General features: G+C 41.3%; 1 protein-coding gene across 1 annotated transcript in view; it reads left to right on the top strand.

Moving 5' to 3' along the window:
- The window catches only part of LOC119855511 (histone-arginine methyltransferase CARM1-like), a 143791-nt gene that overhangs the window by 81750 nt on the left and 37424 nt on the right, over positions 1–24617 (top strand). The window contains exons 5-6 of the mRNA XM_038401624.2: positions 2210–2320; positions 24387–24564. Of these exons, the coding sequence (XP_038257552.1) occupies positions 2210–2320; positions 24387–24564 (289 nt within the window). The remainder of the gene's footprint in view (positions 1–2209; positions 2321–24386; positions 24565–24617) is intronic.

Below are 24617 nucleotides of genomic sequence, written 5' to 3'. Positions count from 1 at the left end.
GAAAAGGTTATGATCAGCGGTGTTCCCCAGTAGGTTTTGAGAAATCTTCTACCAACAAACCCTTCCGTCGGCCCTGTGGTTAAACAGAAACTTGTGCTTGATTGTCATTTGCTCCCTGCTCCTACCTTTTCTTTATTCCCCTTTACCCAATATTTGCAGTAATTCGCTGTTTTGAAGTTAGCTCCTCTGGGCATGGAGGTGTGGTCTAATACCCACCAAAGCACAGAAACAAAACTGGCTCTGTGACAGCCTGTTGTCTGTGAAATAAAAATGAACTTGCACTAGGAAAAGAAAACAATATTAGAGGCAATGTTTTGGCCCCAAGGCCTAATTTGAAGCTATGTAAAATAAAAGAAACAATATTAGTTGCCTTAGTATTTCCTATATCTATGAAACAGAGATTCAGACTGGCTACAATACGCACTGGCGGTTGGTTTGCTTTCATTAGTACGTAGCCTAGGTTTCACATAAAGTACGTTTTTTAAAAGTGAAGCATGCTTTCAGCCCTGACAGATGTTCTTGCCAATACTACTTCTCTTTCTTTTTATGTATTCACAAAAATCTCTTATTTTTCAAGGCTGCTACGCAAAATGCATTGAGAGGTTTTGAGCTTATTGGTAGATTGAGCTGCAGCATTTACTAGTGAAGGGACAATGGGGGGCAGTTTTTGGAGCCAGTTTAATTTAAGGCCAGGACTCAGGTTTGAGGTTAAGTCAGGAGCATGGTCTGGTTTCTGAATAGATAGCACTGAAGTCTTATGAGGTTTTGTTCCCAAATGGCAAAAATCACAAAGTTAAATGTTCTTGTGAGATTTCCACTATCTTGGACCAAATCTCATGAGAATTTCAGCTAGATTTGAATTGCAGAATTGCTTCTTGAATTGCTTCTTGTTTTGTATCCAGCCCAGAAACAAAAGCAGAGGGGGCAGGTTCAGATCTGGAGATTCATTTCCAAAATACTTCTTTCACTCACACTCTCACTCACTGGTTAGGCTACTCATCTTAATCATTCTGCCACTAACTACCAATATCTATCTATGCACTTTTGAATCTCTTTAACCATGAGATCTTGAGTGACTTGTAATTCCATTGCTACACTCTTTATGCAGCTTAGTATAGAGGGATTTGCGTGGACCTGCTGGTGTTGGTAATAAAGCTAGCAGCAGAATGCAGACTGTTTAGGCAACACTATATGGCACCAGCATTTGAAATGAGAAAATACATTGAAAGAAACCCCCACTGCATACTGTACTCGCATAAGGAGTCCCACTGGAGGACTCCACAGGGCTATTTATGTGATTAAAGTTGTACATCTGCATAAGTGTTTTCATTTAAAAAAACAAACAAAAAAACCCCCAAAACTCAATCCTGGAGTGATACTATTTGCTTAAAGTTAAATATGTGCATAAGTTTTTTTGGAATCAGGGCCTTCATTTGAAAACTACACCCAGCTACTTATGGACCTAGCAGTATGTAAAAATATTGCACAAAATTTATACATATATATCTGTGTGCACGAATGTACATCTAATCTATCTAAATCTTACTTAATACTTTACCCATTTTCTGTATTCTTTGTGATACAGCATGGCCAGAGGGCAGCAGGAGAGTATTAGAAGGGAGCCTTATTCCCTGTAGAGGGAAGAAAGTTTGCTATAGATTAATTAAAGCACCTGAAGCCAATTAGAGCCCCTGAAGCCAGTCACCTGATAAAACCCTCCTGCTTCAATCAGACAAGGAAAGGAGTTGAAGCAGAGTGGATTGGTGTTAGAGCAGAGAGCAGTTTGGAGGAGTTGAAGCAGAGTGGATTGGTATTGGAGCAGAGAGTGGTTTGGAGGGAAGCAGAGGAGAGTTGGGAGAAGTGCTGTGGTGGGCTAAGAAGACCAAGACCCTCAGTAAAGGGACACCTGGTTTGTGCAGAGGGAGGGTAAGAAGCCCCATAAGCTGAAGGGCAGTACGGGAAGTAGCCCAGGGGAAGGAACCGCTAGTTCAAGTGGTTTATCTTTTTAAATCTAAGCACCCAAAATAAAATTTATGATGGTTGGCTTTTTAACACTGTTTTTCCTCCCAGTTTAAATATTTCTTTCGGATGTTGTGCTTGGTCTTCTGGGACTTAGACATACAAGAATGAAATAACTTTGAAAATCACCCACCCTCTAAACTTTTTTTTTTTCTTCTTTTTTTTTTTTGGTGTGCCTTTTGTTTTCAAGGTGGTCCTAGATGTTGGCTGTGGATCAGGAATCCTTTCGTTTTTTGCAGTGCAGGCTGGAGCTAGAAAAGTCTATGCAGTTGAAGCCAGTTCAGTGGCAAAATATGCCGAGGTAAGTGTTTTTGTTCAACCAGGTATTAAACTGGTCTGTAGGTAACGAGTGTACCACAAAGGCAACAGATATCTAGGACCACATCTCACAAATGGCAATGCTGCAGATTTCTGTTTATAACATGACTAAGGATGTATGTTGTTAGTGTTCATAATTTAAAAATCTCATTAAAGATGTTCTGGTTGATACAATGTAATAAATACTGATAGTAATATAATAAATCATTTTCCTTCCTTTTTAATAAGGTCCCAAATGCCCTTAAAATAATAATGATTAAATCTTTTCTCCCCGACAAAAAATTTTTTGCTTTTCCCTTTTGTATTTTTTTAAATTTTTAACAAAAATTCTTTTGGCGGTTGGTGCTCTGACTATTGATTTAATTTCCAATTCCTTAGTGTGATTAGTCAGCTCTTTCCCTGGTCTTAGGAAATAATCACACACTTTACTGAGCTATAACATGTGTCCTGTTTAAGTTGAGAGAGGGAAATAACTACTAAGATCACTACTAAGTAATGTTTCAGAGTAGCAGCCGTGTTAGTCTGTATTCGCGAAAAGAAAAGGAGTACTTGTGGCACCTTAGAGACTAACAAATTTATTAGAGCATAAGTTTTCGTGAGCTGTAGCTCACGAAAGCTTATGCTCTAATAAATTTGTTAGTCTCTAAGGTGCCACAAGTACTCCTTTTCTTACTACTAAGTAATGTAATTTTGTACGTCTTTCTGATCCAGATATCTTTTTTCTTTTAGTGAGTTGTAATACTAATTTAAAGATGATAGATGGATAACACTCGCAACTGGCAGTCTTTTAAGCATAGACAAAGCAATTAAGGAGCTATAGTGGAAGTTTGCCAATGCTATCCTAACAATGTGGCCCTAACTTGCTCTACTAGAGTTGAGATGATAGCTCATCCTGCAGAACCAATTCAGTTCTTGGGCTGTCTGCCAATTGTCAATTGTAATAATGGTTTTCGTGATAAAGAAACCTGTGAACTGGGAATTAAGGCTGTTTGGGTTTTAAAGGAAGAACATCTGCAGTATTAGACACTTTTACTTTTTTTTCCCAAATATTCATAGCTACAAACCTGTAGGTTTTAACATTTTCCTTTTGGCTCTGATACAGGGCTCCAAAGAGTTTTCCTGTTCATTGTTTTATAAACTTGTATCAGCGAATGAATGTCTTTATAGAAATGTTCTGGATTTAAGAAAGGTAAATAATATGATAGATGTAGAATTGAGCTAAGAATCGCATAGCATCACCTTAATATTTCCATCTTATTTGTGCCGTGGTTAAAAATGCTTGAATAGAGGCTACTCGTTGTTTTTGTTCATTTGCTTATACATAAACAAGATGTGTATATATATTTTGTAGATGGTAAGTATAAAAAAAGGTTTAGTGTAATCACTTGAAAGGACTGTGGAAAGACCTGCATAGCAGGCCCACCTTTTTTTTTCTGGAAAATCTTTTCTGTCTTCAAATTTAGATTATGGAAGAACTCTCGCTGAGTTTTAGCTTTGCTAATTAAAGTGAGAACTGTTTGTGATGTTTGTCATTTGCCAGAGACATCAAAAGGCATCTGAAAAGTTACACACGCCCCAAAAAATCATGTATGGCCAAGTTCTGACTTCACTGGCGCTGCAAGGACAAGTTCAGTGGAGTTAAAATTGTGGTCCAGTCGCTTGATTTCATGGTAAACTGAAGTATTAACTAGCAGTGGTCAGGATAATGGGATACCAGATCTCTAATAATAAAGAACAAAAGGGAACTCAAATGACCTGGGACATTGGAAATGAGATGTGGAATTTTTTGCCTTTTGGTCACAGGTTTGAATTTGGTCCAGGTCAGAAGTAAACAAAAGTCATTGTTATCAGTAGGCTGATAGCCTGAGGACAGCTAGATTATATATAAAGAAATGAATAGGCACCCCCCCCCCACGGTTGTGATAGAGTTCATGCCACGTCTGTGTTCTATCAAGTGCTATTTAAACCTATGGTGCAATATAGACCTTTTATTAGAATAACTGGTGCCCCCTTGGTAGAGAGAGACCAAGAATCCATTAGGTCCAGTAACTGAATTGCCTTCCTACTCTCAGAGCCAGGTTCTTCAGGTGATGGCTAACATACATTGGTGGGGCACTGCTGCAGACTGTGCTTGCACCACTTTTATTTTTGTAGATAAACAGAAAACTTCAGTCCCAGGGCTGTCAGCCCAGCTACTCTCACAAGCACTAAATTAACACTGAAAATAATTTTTAAAAAGGGAATATGTATAACAATATCAACTACCTCCAGGGTTAAATGCTACAACTGCTTAACAATATCTGACAGTTTAGGAGCAGAAATGAAGAACACCTTATTCAGTTGTAACTACAGGGGAGGGAATGTTGGGTGGAAAAAATGCAGTTGCCGAAATTGGAATTTACCCTGGGCATAAAAAGTAGTTAGGGTAATGAATGGTCTTATCAGCTTCTTGGTTTTAAATTTCATTCAAATTATGATACCTTCAGGAGCACAGTACCCCCTTCCCTGTGCTGAAATATGGATTCATTATTGTTTTAGAAGGAAGAATGTCATGTAGTCAGTCACTAGCACAGGCAATATTAGCTGACAGAGCACTAAGTTTCCAAACACCATCTTTCTAACTACTGTACATGGTTCATATATGGTTCTGTGTTCCTTGGCACTAACCTATCTTATCTGCTTCCTGGTGCTGGTTAAAATGTAAGAGGGCAATTGAAACTTCTTAATTTTTTCCTCAAAATAGCAGTCTACAAAGCATCCCACTTTCCAGGAAAAAATTAATAAGAGAGTGCTGTAGTGAGTTCTCATGACTAAGACTTCCTTTTACTGTATAAGATATGCAGCAAGAGGCTGACTAATGCACTATGAAGTATTCATGTGCACCCAGCTGCAAAATGAGGACAGAATTAAATGTCAGGCCTGCAACTTTTATTAGACTTTAACATGGGGAAGGGCACTGCCCACCCATCATCCATACGCCCCAATACCAGGCATTTAATTGGTTCCAGTACAGAGGTTACTGGGTGCCTTATCATATAACCCATTAACTGGTGCCATAGCTACTGGGCTCCTTCCCATATAACCCATAACGTGGGGTGGCTCTCCTCAGCCTATCCCCCACGACTCAGATCTCAGTACTCGCACCTCCCCCTTGTAAAGGGGACAGTGGGTGAAGCAGAGTGGGGACCTCAGCCCGTGAGGTCACAAGGTCTGACCTTGGCCCACGAAGGCCACAAGGTCTCACCGTATCACCTGAGCCCAAGGCCCATCACCAAAATCCCAGATCTTTTACCTCTGGGAACCATTTGTTTTATTCTCTTAACCATACTGGAAAACAGCCACAGTGGGCGCCAGCAACTACCGTGGTCGCTCCCTGCCCAGCCATGCCGCCTGGTATCATGCCACCTGTCCAATCCATGCCCGCACATCTAGCTGTACTTCAAAACCTCCCTCTGACCGATGTATGCCGTCATTCCCAGAAACTTCTGTCTGATTGTAATGGATGTCCCTATGATGCATCACTGAGTCCCCTTTCTCCAGGAATATCATGGTGACCTCCTTATTTTCTTTCTTACTAGCCTTTCCCACATGCACTAGGTCTGCTCCCAGCTATTGCCTGTCAGTGAGCGCAGAACTGGCATGAGCTGATCCCACTGCATGTCTGTTCTCGACATGTACAACTTCGTCCCTGCAGCCCAGCTGAGATCCAGCTGCTATACTGGCCCAATGCACCGCAGAGTGCCTACAAATCCAGACCTTGCATATGCTATGTGTAGCTTCTAAAACAAACAAGTTAGTTATGTTTTGCTGTTCCCTGCCATTTTTTGCTTGGTGCAGATGTAAGTCCTGTAACACCTTGATTTCTAGCACCCTCTTGAGTGTACCTGCTGTGAGCTGAAACCCCTCGTAACTTCTGATGCTGCTATCCCAATCCTGAAAGAATAAGGAGGGAAGTCGAGATCACAGCAGTGCAGAGTTTTTCTCAATACTGCACTGAATTGTCAAACCTTATCAAACCTGCCATCATCGTGTATGAACAGCAGTCCTGGTTGTAGGCCCCAGGTTTTTAGCAAGGCTCTTATTACCTTTACAGGGCACAAGCGCTCATCTGCACATTCCTTCAGCACCACATAAGCCTCCTTTTCCTTCTGGTCTGTTTAGGAATACCAAAAGTGCATGGACTCTGATCCTGCAGATAGTTGCACATCATCTCTTACATTTAATGGGACCTGTCCACAGCTGCCATAAGCACCAGTTCACTCACTCTAAAAGCAACAGAGAAGGCAACAACAAATGCTGCTGTAAATAAAATGGCTTTCCTCCCACAGCTGCAGAGCCTAACTAGTGGGTAACCTGTAATCCCTTCCTTTTTAAAAATATACGGCAAGAGGTTGACTAATACACTATGAAATACTGTAATTTGGCAAAAATAATTTGTTAAATAAAGCACACTGAGTGGTTCAGTAACCTTAACATTTTTATTGTGCGGTTTTTCACATACTAGTTCTCAAAATCTAGTAACACAGTGAGTCTTCATTAGCAATGTTCTAATATATAACGCCTGGGTTATTAGAAGAATAGATTAGTTTCTCAAAAAGAAAAGGAGTACTTGTGGCACCTTGGAGACTAACAAATTTATTTGCGCATAAGCTTTCATGAGCTACAGCTCACTTCATCGGATTGGTTTCTGTCAATTTCTTCCTGGTTACAGTCATCATTCCTCTTGTGGTATTTCTTGCCATCTGTTTCAGATGTCCGAAGTATATACTGTAGGATGTGAAATTAACAAATTAAATTTATTGAGGCATTTCTAGAGCAAATATCCATAGACCTGGTAATAGTGGGGAACTTTACCCAGATATCTGTTGGAAAAATAATACAGAAAAACACAAAATGTCCAATAAGTTTATTGGAATGTGTTGGACAACTTCTTGTTTCAGATGGTGGAAGAAATAACTGGGGGGGCAGCCATTTTAGACTTGATTCTGACTAACAGGGAGGAATTGGTTGTGAATCTGAAGGTGGAAGGCAACTTGAGTGAAGGTGATCATGAAATGATAGGTTTCAGAGTAGCAGCTGTGTTAGTCTGTATTCGCAAAAAAGAAAAGGAGTACTTGTGGCACCTTAGAGACTAACACATTTATTTGAGCATAAGCTTTCGTGAGCTACAGCTCACTTCATCGGATGCTAGGCTTCCTGATTCTAAGGAAAGGAAGGAATGAGAACGGCAGAATAAGGGCAATGGACTTTTTAAAAGCAGACTTTAATAACCTCAGAGAGTTAGTAGATAAAGTCCCTTAGAAAGAAAATCTAAGGGGGAGAAAGGAGTTCAGGCAAGCTAGCAGTTTCTCTGAGACCATATTAAAGGCACAACAGCAAACTGTCCTGATGCAAAGGAATGATAAGTAGAATAGTAAGAGGCCACTATGTTTTGCCTCAGGAGCTCTTTGATTACCTGAAAATCAAAAAGGAATCTTACAAGTGGAAACATGGATAGATTGCTTAGAATGAGTACAAAAGAATAGCACAATTTGTAAGGACAAAAATCAGAACAAGGGGGAATGAATACAAGCCAGAACAGGGAGAGAACAGGTTAAAGAATATTTAAATAAGTTAGATGTATTCAAGTCAGTAGGGCCTGATGAAATTCACCCTAAGAAACTAGCTGAAGCAATCTTGGAACTATTAATGATTATCTTCTAAAACACATCAGCTTAACTTCAGTACCTGGAAAGATACTGAATCAAATTATTTAACCATCAGTTTGTAAGCACCTAAAGTATGATGGAGTGCTAAGTCATAGCCAACGTGAATTTGTCAAGAAAAAGTCATGCCAAACTAGCCTAATTTCCTTCTTTGACAAGGTTACTGGCCCAGTGGCTGGGGAGGAAGCAATAGACATGATATATCTTGATTTTTAGTGAAGCTTTTGATGGTGTCCCACATGACACTATCCTAAGCAAACTAAGGACATGTGATCTAGATGAAATTATTATAAGCTGAATGCACAATGGATTGAATAACCATGTGCAAATAATGGTTATCAATGGTTTGCTGTCAAACTGGGAGATGTATCTAGGGGGATCCTACAGGGGTCAGCCCTGGGTCTGGTTCTGTTCAATATTTTGATTAATTACTTGAATAATGGAATGAAGAGTGTGCTTATAAAATCTGTGGATCACATCAAGCTAGGAGGGATTGCAAACGCTTTGAAGGACAAGATTAGAATTCCAAATAACTTTGATAAATTAAAGAATTGGTCTGAAATCAGCAAGATGAAATTCAATAAAGACATATGCAAAGTACTATACTTAGGAAGGAAAAATCAAACAAACATCTACAAAATGGGAAATAACTGGCTAGGTGGCAGTACTATTGAAAAGGATCTGTGGGTTATAGTAGATCACAAATTGAGTATGAGCTAACAATGTGATGCAGTTGCAGAAAAAGCTAATTTTCGAGTGCCTTAACAGGAATGTCATATGTAAGATATGGAAGATAATTGTTCCACTCTACTTGGCAGCGTGGGAACTACTTGGGAACCATGTCTAGTTTTGATGGCCCCATTTTAAGAAAGATGTGGACAAACTGGAGAGAGTCCAGATGAGAACAACAAAAATGATAGTTCAGATTTTCTAAATCTTTTATGAGGAAAGGTTAAAAAAACTGGTATTTTTTAGACTTAAGAACAGAAAACTGAGCAAGGGACCTGATAAGTCCTCAAATATGATAAGGGCTGTTATTAAGAGGACAATGATCAATTGTTCTCTATGTCTGCTAAAGCTAGGTCAAGAAGTAACGGGCTTAATCTGCAGCAAGGGAGATTTAAATTAGGTATCAGGAAAAACTTTCTAACCATAAGGGTTCTTAAATGGTGGAATAGGCTTCCAAGGGAGGTTTCGGAATCCACATAATTGGAGGTTTTTAAGAACAGATTAGACAAACACCTGTCTAGATATACTTGGTCCTGCCTCAGTGTGGGGGAATTGACTTGATGACCTCTTGAGATCCCTTTAAGCCCTACATTTCTGATTGTCCGAGCCCCACTAGAAGAAAGACAAGGCAATGTATGAGGATTAATTAGGCCACAACTTTATTTACTCAATGTGTACAGTAGTACCCAACAATAAATTGTATAATACAGGTCACGATTAAGGCTGTGAGTTTGTCACAGAGGTCACAGATTCTGTGACCTCTGTGACTTCTTTAGTGACCAGTGTGGCTGGCTCAAAGGCAGCTCAGGTAGCCCCTGTGCCAGGCGCACCAGCCACTCCTAGGGCAGTCTCAGGCCACCATGCCCCCCACCCCAGCCACAGCAGCAGTTTGGCTTTGCAGCTTCCCGTGGCCGGGATCACTCACTGAGCTGCCTGGCCATGCCTCCACCTAGCAGCTGAGCGAGGGGGATGTTGCTGCTTCCAGGGAGCCCCCAGGTAAGCCCCGCCCAGAGCCCGCCTCACCCGGTCCTATGCCCCAACTCCCTGCCCCCTCCCACACCCAAACTCTGCTGCTGGGGTGAGGAGGCATAGAGCCAGGTAGGGAGCCTGCTGGCCCCGCCAACCCCCCTCCCCAGCACCAGCAGGGGTCCTGGGCCGTGTGCCACTGCCCATGCCCTCCACCCCCAAGCAGCCAGGCTGCCCTCCCCTTGCACCCACAGGGTCTCCAGGCAGCCCATCCCCCCAGTTTTATTCACTGGTATTTTTATTAAGAGTCATGGAGAGGTCATGGGCCATGAATTTTTGTTTACTGCCTGTGAACTGTCCTTGACTTTTATTAAAAATACCCGTGATTAAAATGTAGCCTTAGTCATGATTATTTCCTTAATTGCGTCCATCTTTTTGGAATGGCTGATGGCACCCCTCCCTTTGTATGAGGATTAAAGGAGCTGGAAAAAGGGGGAGAGTTTCTCTCCACCATACCAGATTTCAGAACCCCATAACATCATCCCTAGCTTCCCAACCCCTCTCCCTTAGCTTCTTTAAGGGATGCTATCCACTAAATCCCCTTCCAAATCCATTTGATCAGAGAACCATTATCCCCTCTGTAATGCGTACCTGTACTGGACACCTGCCACAAGGAAGCATCAGCAATTAGCTTGGCTGCCTTCTCCTCACCTTTATTGGGTTCCCAGATATTTACCAATTCATTCCCTCATATGGGCCAAAAATATATCCACTCTCTGGTCGGATGGGGTTCCCCATCCTTCCTGAATAACATGGGTGCCCAGTATGACATTTCCGGGTGAGCAATTGCCAATCCATCTTGGTGACATACGAATTTAGTCACCTCCCTATTCATGTACCTCCTGGCCTGATCAACCTGTGGAGGCTTTATGGCTTCCTGCCATACCCTCCTCTGTAACATCTCAGACCAAATAATCATCACCCTCACGCAGAAATCTGGTCTGTCCCACATCAGAGTGAAAAATAACCACATCTGGTGTCGGTGTCTGTGTCCGTGTCCGTGCTGCCAAAGAGTGCACAAGGGGCATCAGCTGGTCCCGGGGCATGGCCCTCTTTCCATACCAACTCAGCCTTGCCCTGCTACTGAGGCTCAGCTGCGAACCTCCAGGTGACTTGGCAGTCTGCCTATGTGCCCAGTAGCTAATACTGCTCGCCTGATTGCTATGAAAGGGAACTTCTCTGGAAGTGCATGGAGTATAAATACCACCCCCAGGTCCCTGGAGGGCACTGCCCCCCCACACACACACCTTGTCCAGTCACTTCTTGTCCTCCTTGTTCTGTCCAGGTAAATTTCCCCCATCCTATCACCTCTGCCACCAGTTGGGGAGCGGGGTGGGGTTCTTAGAGGGACAATAACCCCTTTTCTTCTGGCCAACTGAAGAAAGACAGAGCACCTTCAGTTGCAGTGAGCTCATTCTGTGCTCTGTCCACTTTAACGTGGGCCATATGACAATAATGCAATAATCTGATTTGCTGACTGCAGTAAAATCATATTTCTTATATTTGCACCATAGAAAGTATTGCAGTAGTATTTTACTGAGATATTGTATTGCCTACAGATGTGCAATGGTTACACAGGATATCTAAATAGGGCAATTAAGAGGGAAGTTATAATGGATGTTGCACAGGGAGATATGCTGGTTATAGCTGAATTATCTAGTTAAGATATTTCCCTTTGTAATAGTCTAAGAATATTATTTCACTCTGTACTGTGCAGTACTCCTGTGACCTTTTCAGTGTTTGATAATTTAATTTTCTGGCATTTACATTTTCTCCTGTGGCTTCACTAAACTGTGCAGGAAAGATAAAGGGAAAGATTCTGTGGTCCATACCACGGGTGTACATCTGGTGTAACTTCAGAGAAGCCAGTAGAGTTACTTTGGATTTAAGATCATGTAAGGGAGAAAATTTGGCCTAAAGATTGCAGCAAGAATTAAAAAATTATATCAAATGTGACACCTTATTACAGTTCAAGCAATATAATTTGTTCTTTTTCATCCCATGCAGTGACAGTGTACCATGCTTAAAATACTGAGGTTATAGCTGTCATGCTGTGCTGTGCCTTCCTGTTAACATTGTCTGCAAACTGGAAAATTTTATAAAAGGGGCTCCATCCCTGCCAGCACTGATTCATCTATTAGTAGCCTCTTTCCAGCTTCAATATATAGTAACCCCGTGTGTCCAGCTCTTTAGCTGGTTTTCAGACCAGTGTGCCAACTTTTCTCCTGTTCCATGACTCCACACCTTGGATATGCAACTGCTGACAGCTGGTTCCTGCCCCACACAGTCACATTGCCTGCAGGAGGGGGAAAAGATTGAAACAGCCTTTGCCCAAGGAAACAAACACTTTGGTGCATGGGGAGGTGGGGGAGTATAGCTAATAGTCCTTGGTGGTGTACAAATGAGCCATGAAATGAATGCATAATCTCAGTCTTCCAACTTTGTTATAGTAAATCCATTAGGCAAAAACAGGGGAAACAAGACTGGGAATGGGTACCTGGCAATAATACTAGATTTGTCTAAATATAAATTGTTATTCTTAGGGTGACCATATTTCCCAAAGGAAATTGCCCGAGCACCCCTCCCTCTCCCCCTGTCCCCGGCACGGTGTTGGCCCAAGTTGCTCGCTCAAGCCCAGCCCCCACCTCTCCGCACAGGACTAGCATCACTGCTCACCAAAACACTGACTGGCCCCTGTGCAAGGCTGGCATTGCCCCTCACCCCATTCCTCCGCACCCCACTTTTTTTGGCAGAAGTGGGCATTTGTTCTGTTTGCTCCTGCCAACTGATCAAGCTGGCAAGAGCAAAAAAAAAAGTCAAGACGACAGGGACAGGGCTTAAAAAAGGGACTGTCCTGGCCAAAACCAGACATATGGTCACCCTAGTTGTTCTAAGCAGCTCATGTAAGGCCACAGGGGGGAAAATAGCATTATTGGGCTGAATTTTTTTTATGTAGAGCACTTGAATAAATGGGAAGAAAGGGTTACTGTGCATGAGTTTAAAATGATTAAACTGCAGAGGCTAATGATGGGATCATTGGAAATAAAAAATGAGTCCTCATGGAATCCAAGTGTGTTTGCCATGCGGTACCAGTAAAGGAAACCCTTCTGGGAGCTGCATGGTGACTAATCTTGTGAGAGAATCAAGAAGAAGAGATTTGTGTAGAATTAATTATTCTTAAGGCTGCCATTTAGCTCCTTCCACTACTAACAGTGATGGTACAGATCTACTAAAAAAACTGGGTAGTCTTGAGAGGATTGATTTGTGTGTACATGCTCATGCATGCTATATAGCTAATGTAATTGAGAAAGGTGTTTCACATGAGTTGGGAGCAGTTGCCACTTCAGCAGAGATGAAATATAAATGGTGACAGCGGCAGAACGCTTGCACCTGTTTGTAGTATAGTGTTTACCTAATATTTATTTGCATCTTATTGTTAACCGAGCAACAAATAGACAAACTGCACCTGTTTGCATTTTCAGTTATTTACATGAATATGTCTTAGCAAACAATTTACCATGAAAATATTGCAGTTATCTCATCTGCTCCACTGAGTGTTATTATCCAGTGCTGTTTTGTTGGGCTTATGTAAAATGGTGACGGAAAACAGGTGTCTGGGGGACTTTGCAGCACAGAGTGTCACTAGGTAAAGGCTTGAGAGTATGTCATTTCCTCCCTTAGGAGGGGCAAGTTGTTGGCTTCTCTTGAGGAAGCTGTTGTATGACTGTGGCTCAGAAAAATACAACTGGATGCTCAGGATGTGGTAAACTGTTTCTCCCAGGCCAGATCATTGTCCCTGCTCCAGGTGCACAAAAGAACCATGAAGCCACTAGGTGTCCTCCTGAAGATTCCCGCAGTGTACATGGAAATTTGTATGTGCTCTATAGCCAGCCTAGTGGCTCCTACACACTTCTCTATCCTCAGTGAATAGGGTGCAGTGATTGAAAAGGGGATGTGAGCTAGGGCTGAAGTAGTCCCAGGATTAGGATGCTACAAAGGTGGCATGGAAGCACATTTGCTTCTCCCCCGGCCTGATCATTCACGAGCCCAGGTTAGCCAGAGCAGAGTATCTGGCCTTTGCTATGTAGCTTCCTGTTCCTGGCTTAGATAATTGAGAAGGCTGTGGTGAGAAAATTCTGAATATCTAAATGCCTCTGATCCTCTTGAATTTTATCAGTCCGAGTACAAACTTGGACTGCATTGGTAGATGACCACCTGGTAGTTAGATGAAAATCAGGAGCCCATGATGATATTGTTAGATTGATCAATTGCCTTAGGTACTGTAGATCCATTACTTTCATTATAAGCTCTTTGGGGGAGGGACCATCTTTTTGTTCTATACTTACACAGCCCCTACCACAACGGGGTCCTGGTCCATGACTGAGGCTGTTAGGTGCTACTGCAATACACATAATGAATGATAATTATGAGCCGTTAACCAGCCTGTGAACCCAACTGGGAATAGACAAGACTGCCCTCCAATGACTGCATTTTTCTCTCTCAGAATGATGCTCCCATGGATAGTTTTGAGCCATTGTCCTTTCACCTCCATAGTTCTTTTCCCCCATTGTTTACAAAATAATCACAGCTACCTGCATTCTTAAAAAGAGGATTCCATCAAAAATAGCTGAAATGTGAATGTTGGCATTTAAGATTGGTTCCTTTGCTGATTTTAAAAAAAAAAGTAGTAATAAGCGACTAAAATATGAGTGGATATCGAAGCTGAGTTCAATCCTTGAGGGGGCCACTTGGGGATCTAGAGCAAAAATTGGGGATTGGCCCTGCTTTGAGCATGGGGTTGGACTAGATGATCTCCTGAGGTCCCTTCCAACCCTGATATTCTATGATCACTTTCTATGACATGTCCAAGTTTTATCAGAGCCGAATTAGAAATTGTGTGAAAGTGTTAAACACATTGTCAATGTAAAAGCTGCATTTGAGTTCAATTTTTTATGAACTATTGTTACAAGTAGCACCTAAAATTTCTATAAAAGAAAGATTAGAGTTTTCAGTTTATTTTGTGCATTTTATAGCAATTTTGTGTAATGAGTTTCAGTGCTTTCTCTGTATAGTCAACTTTCCTTTTTTTTGTTTGTCTTTCGTATGGCTACCAAGGAGGGACAAATTGTATATATTAAAAGGAAGTGTGATTGTAAAAACTCCCAAATGGCAAAGGGATCCATGAGCAGGAGTAGCATTGGAAATGACCATTAATTCAGTTTTCAAAATTGAAAAGATTTCAAGTTGGCATTGTATACATGTTGTGAGTTTTTAAAATTAGTTTGTGCTATAACTAATTTATAGCTCATCCTGCATACTGTTACTCAGTTGAATAATCTTTATGTGCATAAGAGTACTCACAAAAGTAAGAACTACATGTGTGAGTAATGGTTTGAAGAATTAGATCCTTTGTTGGAAAATGTAAAAAAAGTTAAACTTAAATTCTGTTCTGAAACTTTTGTGTGCCCATTTTCAGATAAGAAGACGTGGTTTTCTCTCTGACAATTGCACCTATGGACACAATTCCTAAGAGGAATCTCAAAAATTTCTGGCTACCAAATCAATAAGTAAAAAGCGGTCTACTCAATATTTATATTTTAATTGCTAAAGCTTCTGTCACTTTTCCATTTTGACAAAGCCCTGTGGCAGGCTTAGCAAACAGACTACTTTTTAGAATATATGAAATATTTTATACTGCTTGTCATGTCTTTGTGAGATGCATTGTACTTTGAAGAAATTTGTGTTCTTAAAATCAAATTACAAAGTTCTATAATAAACAAGAAGAAAACCACTGTTACATAGGGGAAGCTACAGTATTTTGTTTAATATACCAGTATGAGCTGAGAGAGAGGAAATATATTCTTAATTATCAGGTATCAGAGTATAAGAGATGTAGTGGGGTTTCTCTGGAGAAAGCCAGGTGGAGGATAGATGGTATAACTGGTCCTCAATAATTATCGTAGGTCAGAAGTTTATGGTACAACACCTGTCGTGATCATGCTTCCGTTTAATTCAGTGGGAGTTTGCCATGGCTTCAATGGAAGCAGGTTAGGGCTCCTGAAGAGAAGAGGAATGTACCTGAGGGATCTGTTGTTACCTGTATGTATTTGAGATTAGTCAAGAAACTCTTCACTGATGAAAGAAAGGGCTACCTGTTTGACTAGGACTTGAATATGTCATGAATGCTGCATAAAGAAGATGAAGGGGAAAAAAATTACCAAAACACTAACATACCCTCAGTTGGTGGCAGATTGATGCAATTCCTTTGAAATCATTGGAATTACATCAGAGAGTAATTTAACTGTTGTATTTTGTTTTGTGGAATGTGTGTACAGTCTTATCTTTTCATCAATGTCTTCTTGCCCTGCTCTCATATTGTTCTGAAATCTAGGTCACTGGCTGCACACTGTTGCTATTACAACAATACACACATACCCACTGTTCATTCTCTGAAAAATCAAAGGGGGGGGGGAAGAGATGGAATGTTCTATTTTCTTTGTAAACCTTTCCTTTATTATGAAACACTGAAACTTCCCAGGTACTTTTGTTTCTTTAGTTTAAATACGTTGATGTACACAATAAAAGCATGTCTATTTCAGTTATGGGCAAGGTAGGAGACTATCACACTGTCAATGCGAGTATAAATATAGTCTCATTTTGCATCATATTTCTTGCCCAATGTCACCAGTTCCAGTAAAGCTCTAGCCTGTTTGGGTAACTTCTTGTATGCTCGTGACAAATTTGCGCTGCTCTCACTTGGCACTTGCCATGTACATGAAATCAAAAATATTTTCAATATGGGTGTGTATATTTAAATAAGCAGTCCCTAGTTAAAAAGGTTTCACAGTCCACCTATTTTAGCAAGAGATCAGTATGAACAACTGGAGATCCATTTTGGGAGTCTCTACCTTATCAGTGGATCCACATTAGTTATTAATAGAAATATCTTTGGATTGCCAAATGTTTCAAGTATGTTTGACTGGTGTATTAGAGATTATAAATTAGAAGTTCTTGTTATAGATCATATCTCTATGTCTTGGCTACATCAATCTGGACTAAGCTGATTTTGCTTCTCATACGGTTTGTTGTTGCCAGTATTCAAGTTAGGCCATAGCTGCGTTTTTAGTCAATGGTAGTTACGTTGTCATAAAGCCACTGCAGTTAGTATATTGCTCATGCACATGCATATTTGGTTCCTTGCACTCGTGCTGCTACTAACAATATCGCTACCAGTCAGTGTGCCCCTTGCAATCATCCTGGGTACTGTCTTTTGGGAGATATTAGCAATGCATGGTGGGGTAAAAACAAATCATGCAGGGTGACTGGGAGCAAGGGATCAGGTTCTCCTCATATGCCATCCATTTCCTGCAATTTTCATACCTTGTTTAAAATCCCAGAAACCTCCACAGCATTTTACTGTCCGCTGTTTCTGACAGAAGCACGGAGCTCACACAGCTCTGCACTGTTGTCATGAGCCTTTCAAGCAGAGGATGCGCAATCCTGCAATATGTGCAGACCCACAAGAAGAATCTCAGTAATAGGGGAGATGACTATTTCTTTGAGGACGGTTTGTTGAAGGACATCTCAAAACTGATTCAAGGTGGTTGTTGGCATTCACAGAGCAGCTGCAGACAGTGGAGCACTGCTTTGGGGCCTGAGAAACGACAGTCTCTACGTAAAAGAATGAATGAACACACATCAGACGTCAAGAATTATAACATTCAAAAACCAGTTGGAGAACACTTCAATCTCTCTGGTCACTCGATTACAGACCTAAGAGTGGCTATCCTTCAACAAAAAAGCTTCAAAACCAGACTCCAACGAGAGACTGCTGAATTGGAATTAATTTGCAAACTACAATTAACTTAGGATACAATTAACTTAGGCTTGAATAGAGACTGGGAATGGATGAGTCATTACACAAAGTAAAACTATTTCCCCATGTTATTTCTCCCCCCCACCCCACCCCCCACTGTTCCTCTGATATTCTTGTTAACTGCTGGAATTAGCCTACCTTGCTTGTCACCATGAAAGGTTTTCCTCCTTTCCCCCCCCTGCTGCTGGTGATGGCTTATCTTAAGTGATCACTCTCCTTACAGTGTGTATGATAAACCCATTGTTTCATGTTCTCTGCGTGTGTATCAATCTCCCCTCTGTTTTTTCCACCAAATGCATCCGATGAAGTGAGCTGTAGCTCACGAAAGCTTATGCTCTAATAAATTTGTTAGTCTCTAAGGTGCCACAAGTACTGCTTTTCTTTTTGCGAATACAGACTAACACGGCTGCTACTCTGAAACCATTTTGAAAGTTAGAGTTGTTGCGTAGTTCCATTTTTTTTAACCTGAAATTATACTTTTGCACCTGGAATATAACACTAGTTGAAACTCTTGTCAGTGGCTTATGTCATGAGATGAAAAAGCAGAATCACCAATCAAACTGCACTAAATACTTTGGAGTTAACGATTTTACATTCCAAATTGTGTCCCCTTTTCCCCTAGATAAAATTTCTGGAGATGAGAGAGATGAAAGTTGCAATAGATTCATAAACATAAGCCTACTATATGAATACATCTGAAATATTTATAGCTCCTACTTCCAGTAAAAACCAGGGCCAAGAGAGGCCAAAATATAATCACCGAATTAGGCCTGGTCTACGCTACAAAATTAGGTCAACATAAGTCATCTTACATTGACCTAGTTGTGCATGTGTCTATGCTCAAATTTGTCTCTGGCTAATGTAAGTGCCCCACTATAGAGTACAGTTTCTTTTGAGGTCAGTTGCAGTCACGAACTCTATAAATTGGGCCTCAAATATCTCAGGCACCAAGAAAATATGGAACACGCAATTAGTGACCGCCGGTGAAGTTTGGTTCAAGTGAATTGCCCAGCATCACATAGGAACTCTCTGGCCGAGGCAGGATTAGGATCCAGTTCTCCAGGGCAGCATTCAGCTGCCTTAACCATGAGATAATCCTTTTTCTTCCTGCAATCCTCTGCTTCATTCACTATGCAACTTCGAACGAACTTCTGCAACAAATGAGGCAGGAGTCTTACAGGCAACAGTCCTTACTACACAATCATGGTTCATTCCCAGAGTAGAGCCATCCTTGTGTACTGAATGAGGCAGGGAGCCAGTAGAAAAAATAGTCTTTAATTACATGATCACATATTATGTCATCATGCATATACCCAAGGGGGGCTGAACTAAAGATTGCACATTTGTGGGAATTGTGCCATTTCCTAATTTTTGAGTGCTTGACTTAGCAACCATAATCTTTTAATATAGTTTTTAATGCAATTTCCTAATTTAAAACACACACACACACACACACGCACACACCCCTGAAATTGTCACATGGAAACATATTGACCCTTAACTAGGCTCAGCAGGGTTCAAATCTTTAGATCCACAGAACAAACTTCTAATACTTGAGCTAGTTGTGTAACTGGGGAGCAGTAGGAGTCTATTATCGTGTATGCGGACCAGCTGCTAGAAAGGGATGAGAGAGTTTGCCACTGTATTAGCTGAAGCCCAGTATACCTGTACAGGTATAGTTGTATCAGTGAACCTTCCTATTGGAGATGCAGCTTAAACTGGCAACAGCACTGGGTTTGAGACTTAGAACTCCTGGGTTCAATTGCAGGTCCTGGAAGAGAGTGTTCTCTAGTGGTTATAGACCGTTCTGCTGCTGTTCCCCCAGCCTGCCTTTGTCCCCCATCTGTTCCTATCCCCCTCCCTTGGTGCTGCCCCCCACTCTCTGGCTCCTGCATCCAGCCCTCTCCCCTCAGTATACCACTCAGGTGGCTTTCTCCTTCTCCACTCTACCTGGGCACTACCTTGGGGCACTACCTGGGCACTAACAGCACAGGAGCTCCTAGTTCCTATACCTTAAGCTACCGCTGTTCCTGGCAGCTGGGAGGATCAATTGTGGGAAAATTCTGCCCAGCCCCCTGTAGCTGGAGCATGCTCGATACGTATCAAATCTTTAACAACTCTGACTCCTTCTCAAACAAGTAAGTCTCTACTGAGCATGTGTGACCTATGACTTTTTTTTCCCAGAGGCTCATAATTTGGCCAAATCAGGGTGAATTTTCAAAGGGCTAGCAAAAGACACATCCCAGCCAATTTTTAAATTCCTCCTCTAGAGAATGGATGTGCTAAAGCTTTTCAGCAAAACGGTTCTGAGAATTTTTTTACATGGGCAAATCAATGAATTTTCCCTAATTTCATCGTGAGAAATGGCTGAACTGTTTCAACTGAAATTTTCCAAAAATTTTCAATCTGAGGGCAGACACCCAGCACTGAAAATTTCAACCTGAATGGTTAAAGTTTAGCAAAGTGAAAAGCAATGGAAAACAGAGTCATATAAAGAAAAGGAGGACTTGTGGCACCTTAGAGACTAACAAATTTATTTGAGCATAAGCTTTCATGAGCTACAGCTCACTTCATCAGATGCATTCAGTGGAAAATACAGTGGGGAGATTTATATACACAGAGAACATGAAACAATGGGTGTTACCATACACACTGTAAGGAGAGCGATCAGGTAAGGTGAGCTATTACCAGCAGGAGAGCAGGGGGGGGGACCTTTTGTAGTGATAATCAAGGTGGGCCATTTCCAGCAGTTGACAAGAACGTCTGAGGAACAGCGGGGGGACAGGAGGGAATAAACATGGGGTGGAGTCTGTTTTTTTGTTGAAGAATTGCCACTTTTAGGTCTGTAATCGAGTGAATCCCTAAACTTCAGAGAGATTGAAGTGTTCTCCGACTGGTTTTTGAATGTTATAATTCTTGATGTCTGTTTTGTGTCCATTTATTCTTTTACGTAGAGACTGTCCAGTTTGGCCAATGTACATGGCAGAGGGGCATTGCTGGCACATGATGGCATATATCACATTGGTAGATGCACAGGTGAACGAGCCTCTGATAGTGTGGCTGATGTGATTATGCCCTATGATGGTGTATCCTGAATAGATATGTGGACACAGTTAGCAACGGGCTTTGTTGCAAGGAGAGGTTCCTGGGTTAGAGTTTTTGTTGTATGGTGTGTGGTTGCTGGTGAGTATTTGCTTCAGGTTGGGGGGCTGTCTGTAAGCAAGGACTGGCCTGTCTCCCAAGATCTGTGAGAGCGATGGGTCGTCCTTCAGGATAGGTTGTAGATCCTTGATGATGTGTTAGAGAGGTTTTAGTTGGGGGTTGAAGGTGATGGCTAGTGGCGTTCTGTTATTTTCTTTGTTGGGCCTGTCCTGCAGTAGGTAACTTCTGGGTACTCTTCTGGCTCTGACAATCTGTTCACTTCAGCAGGTGGGTATTGTAGTTGTAAGAATGCATGATAGAGATCTTGTAGGTATTTGTCTCTGTCTGAGGGGTTGGAGCAAATGCGGTTGTATCGTAGAGCTTGGCTGTAGACAATGGATTGTGTGGCGTGTTCTGGATGAAAGCTGGAGGCATGTAGGTAGGCATAGCGGTCAGTAGGTTTCCGGTATAGGGTGGTGTTTATGTGACCATCGCTTATTAGCGCTGTAGTGTCCAGGAAGTGGATCTCTTATGTGGACTGGTCCAGGATGAGGTTGATGGTGGGATGGAAATTGTAGAAATCATAGTGGAATTCCTCAAGGGCTTCTTTTCCATTGGTCCAAATGATGATGTCATCAATGTAGTGCAAGTAGAGTAGGGGCATTAGGGAACGAGAGCTGAGGAAGTGTTGTTCTAAGTCAGCCATAAAAATGTTGGCATACTGCAGGGCCATGCGGGTACCCATGGCAGTGCCGCTGATTTGAAGGTATACATTGTCCCCAAATGTGAAATAGTTATGGGTGAGGAGAAAGTCACAAATTTCAGCCACCAGGTATGCCATGACATTATCAGGGATGCTGTTCCTGATGGCTTGTAGTCCATCTTTGTGTGGAATGTTGGTGTAGAGGGTTTCTACATCCATAGTGGCTAGGATGGTGTTTTCTGGAAGATAAGCTTACCACAGGTTGTGTTCTCAAATTTTTCTGGATAAGCAGGGTTAGTCCTGGACAGGATTTGGGTGAGAGTCCTCCAAATAAATGCAGGGTCTTGTAGGAAGTGAAGATGATGATTCATTAGATGGCACTCTTCCAGCTGAGTGCATATTGGCTTTAGGGGATACCATCCTGTTACAGATGTGCGGTGTTTTGGGTAAGATATGAATCAATTCCTGAGTATTTGAGGCTGTTATGGGGAAGAGGGGGAATCAAGCAGCAGCATTCACAATAATAGGTCTTTGTGTTTCGGTTTTGGCGGGGGGTGGGATTGGACAAATGTTAGTTTGGGTCATTACATTCTATCTACCAGCCCAATTCCCTCTGTAGTTTTGATTGGATATGGTATTTTTCTCTTCCTGCCCTAAACTGTTGTGCAGTTTGCTCTGTTAAACATCTGCTGTGTTCCATCCCAGAGTCAGGAGTGAAAGTGATTCATATGTAGTATATAGTTCATAAAGAGCTTTGGCATCCTTCAGAGTGAAAAGAACCATGTAAAGGAAAGATGATACTTATTACATTTTTTTATAATTACCTTAGCAAGAACATTATCTTACCAGGAAGAAATTGTGTGCTACTTTGACTTCCATGTGAGGAAAAAAAACACTTCAATGATTTCTTTTGGTTACAAATATGATTAAATAAATTACCCCTTCACTCATTAATTAAGGAGCTTTAATTAAACTAACTTTCTTGGATACCAGCAATAATGTGTTTTGTGTTGGGTTTGAAAAAAAAACACATGGTGCTGAAGAATTGTATCTTGCCTTCTTAGAACATTCTAGTCACATTTTAAATAACCTTGCTATTGAACTGTTGACAAAATGGACAAGACTGGTAAAATAGCTGAATGGCCTATATGAACACTGTTCCAAAAGTTTCCAAGCAAATACAAAATTGAAGAGGAACAAGACATGTACCCAGGGCAATACCATATGTGCCCATAATCATATATCAGAAACCAGACTCGGAAAACTACATCTGTCTGTAGGATCAAGTTCAATAACAGGCTGTTTTCATGGGGGCAAACTCAATAGGGTTTGCCAAGTGAGTTCTAACATGAATATCTGTTTTGACTTCTGGGGATACATGCTGCCTTTCCTTGTCTTCTGTTCATGGTTCCTGTTAATTATAGCTCAGGGTCAAACAACTTGTTGCTAGTGGCTTACTCCAGCCACTGAACAGTGTTTTCTCTGACAATGAATTGTGGAAATAAGTTTGAAGATCTCTTCCACTAGCACCTGAACTAAACTTAAACATTGGGAGGTTTCTCTCTTCTAATCAGCTTTTTTCTTGGGAATCCACATGCCTTCATGTAGAAGATTTCTTTCCCCCAACTTCCTTCTTTTTTCTGTGGTCTACGTTATAATGCAGAATGCACAGACTCAAATCATGGCCCCATACACAAAGCAGGAAATGAGTTTTCAAGGATTGGGGTGAAGGTGTCTTTCAATCCAGGGACAGGATACACAGCCTCTATGCCACCTCTGGTGCAGCCTCAAGGCTTTGCTGGCAGCTGCAGCCCCACTGTGCTGTCTGTAACTGTATTTTTGGCCAATGGATTTGTATGGTTGCTTCTCCTGGCTTGCCCACTGTCCCATTCTGAATCTCGTTCTACCTTGCTGTTGCAGTAGGTGCCCCCACAGAGCAGTGCTCCATGATACAGCATCCCCTTGCATAACCTTTCGCCATTCAGATTGGTTCACACGAGATAATGTTATCAGTATGTATAACACAGTATGTATTTGTATCCTACAGGCAAATTCTAAACATTGTCTAAACAGATTTTGGCGCTACAAGATGACTTGTTCTCTCAGTGCCAAGGTACATTACAGATAAATATGACATACATTTCTAATCAGAGTGACTTTAGAGAGATTATTCCTTCCCCAAACATCTTGCCACTCAGTACCTAAATTCTGAGTCAGTTTCCCTTGTTCAGATGAAAGAAATGTAGATCAAAAAGTTAAGAAAAGTTTGCCCTGAGGTTCTCAGCTTGCACAGGATTCTGCACATGGTACCTAGGGATTGTGCATGCTCTGTAAAAGATATTCCTTGTTTTGTTTTTGTTTGGAAACATCATGCCTAAGACTTTCCTCAGTGTCTGAGAACATTCATCCCCTGAGAAGATTCATGCATTTATGACTGTGTAGATCAGTTAGGAATAGCCTTTTCTAGAATTCTTTTGAAGAATCTTAAAGATCTCTACTGTGTGTTCTTCTGTAGTGGATATTAACTTCCCTCTTTCTCTGTGTGCGCGTGTGTTTTATTCTTTTCTTCTAGATATTGATTCTAATTATTTCTTAAAAGATGATGTAACTTGTACTGCTACTTGCTGATTCTGCACACTTTTATGAGTTTGCTCTCGTCAGGGTATTTAGAAACTCTCTCTTTGTAGTAAGGCATGAGTCTGTACCATTTTTTAAGGTTTAATTACAGTGCACGCTTTTCAAAGGCTGATGAAGTTACTAGATACTGAACAATTCAGAGGGTTTCACATTACCCAGAGACCTCTGGTAGAACCATGCATAACCAAAGAAGCTAACATGCTTGTTTTTTTCCCCCTTTTACTCTTTCCAGATACTAGTGAGAAGTAACAACCTCTCTGATAAGATCATGGTTTTATCAGGTAAAATTGAGGAAATCTCTTTACCAGAGAACGTCGATGTGGTTATTTCTGAACCTATGGGTTACATGCTGTTCAATGAGAGGATGCTGGAAAGTTACCTCCATTCCAAAAAATGGTTGAAGTCAAATGGTGAGTATGCCAGCACTGTTGCCCAGTGATGGATTGGGGGAAATGACAGTTTT

This window comes from Dermochelys coriacea, chromosome 5 (assembly GCF_009764565.3).
Source record: "Dermochelys coriacea isolate rDerCor1 chromosome 5, rDerCor1.pri.v4, whole genome shotgun sequence".
Taxonomy (NCBI): domain Eukaryota; kingdom Metazoa; phylum Chordata; order Testudines; family Dermochelyidae; genus Dermochelys; species Dermochelys coriacea.
Note: the sequence above shows the minus strand (reverse complement) of the source record. Positions and strands in the feature narration are given on the sequence as shown.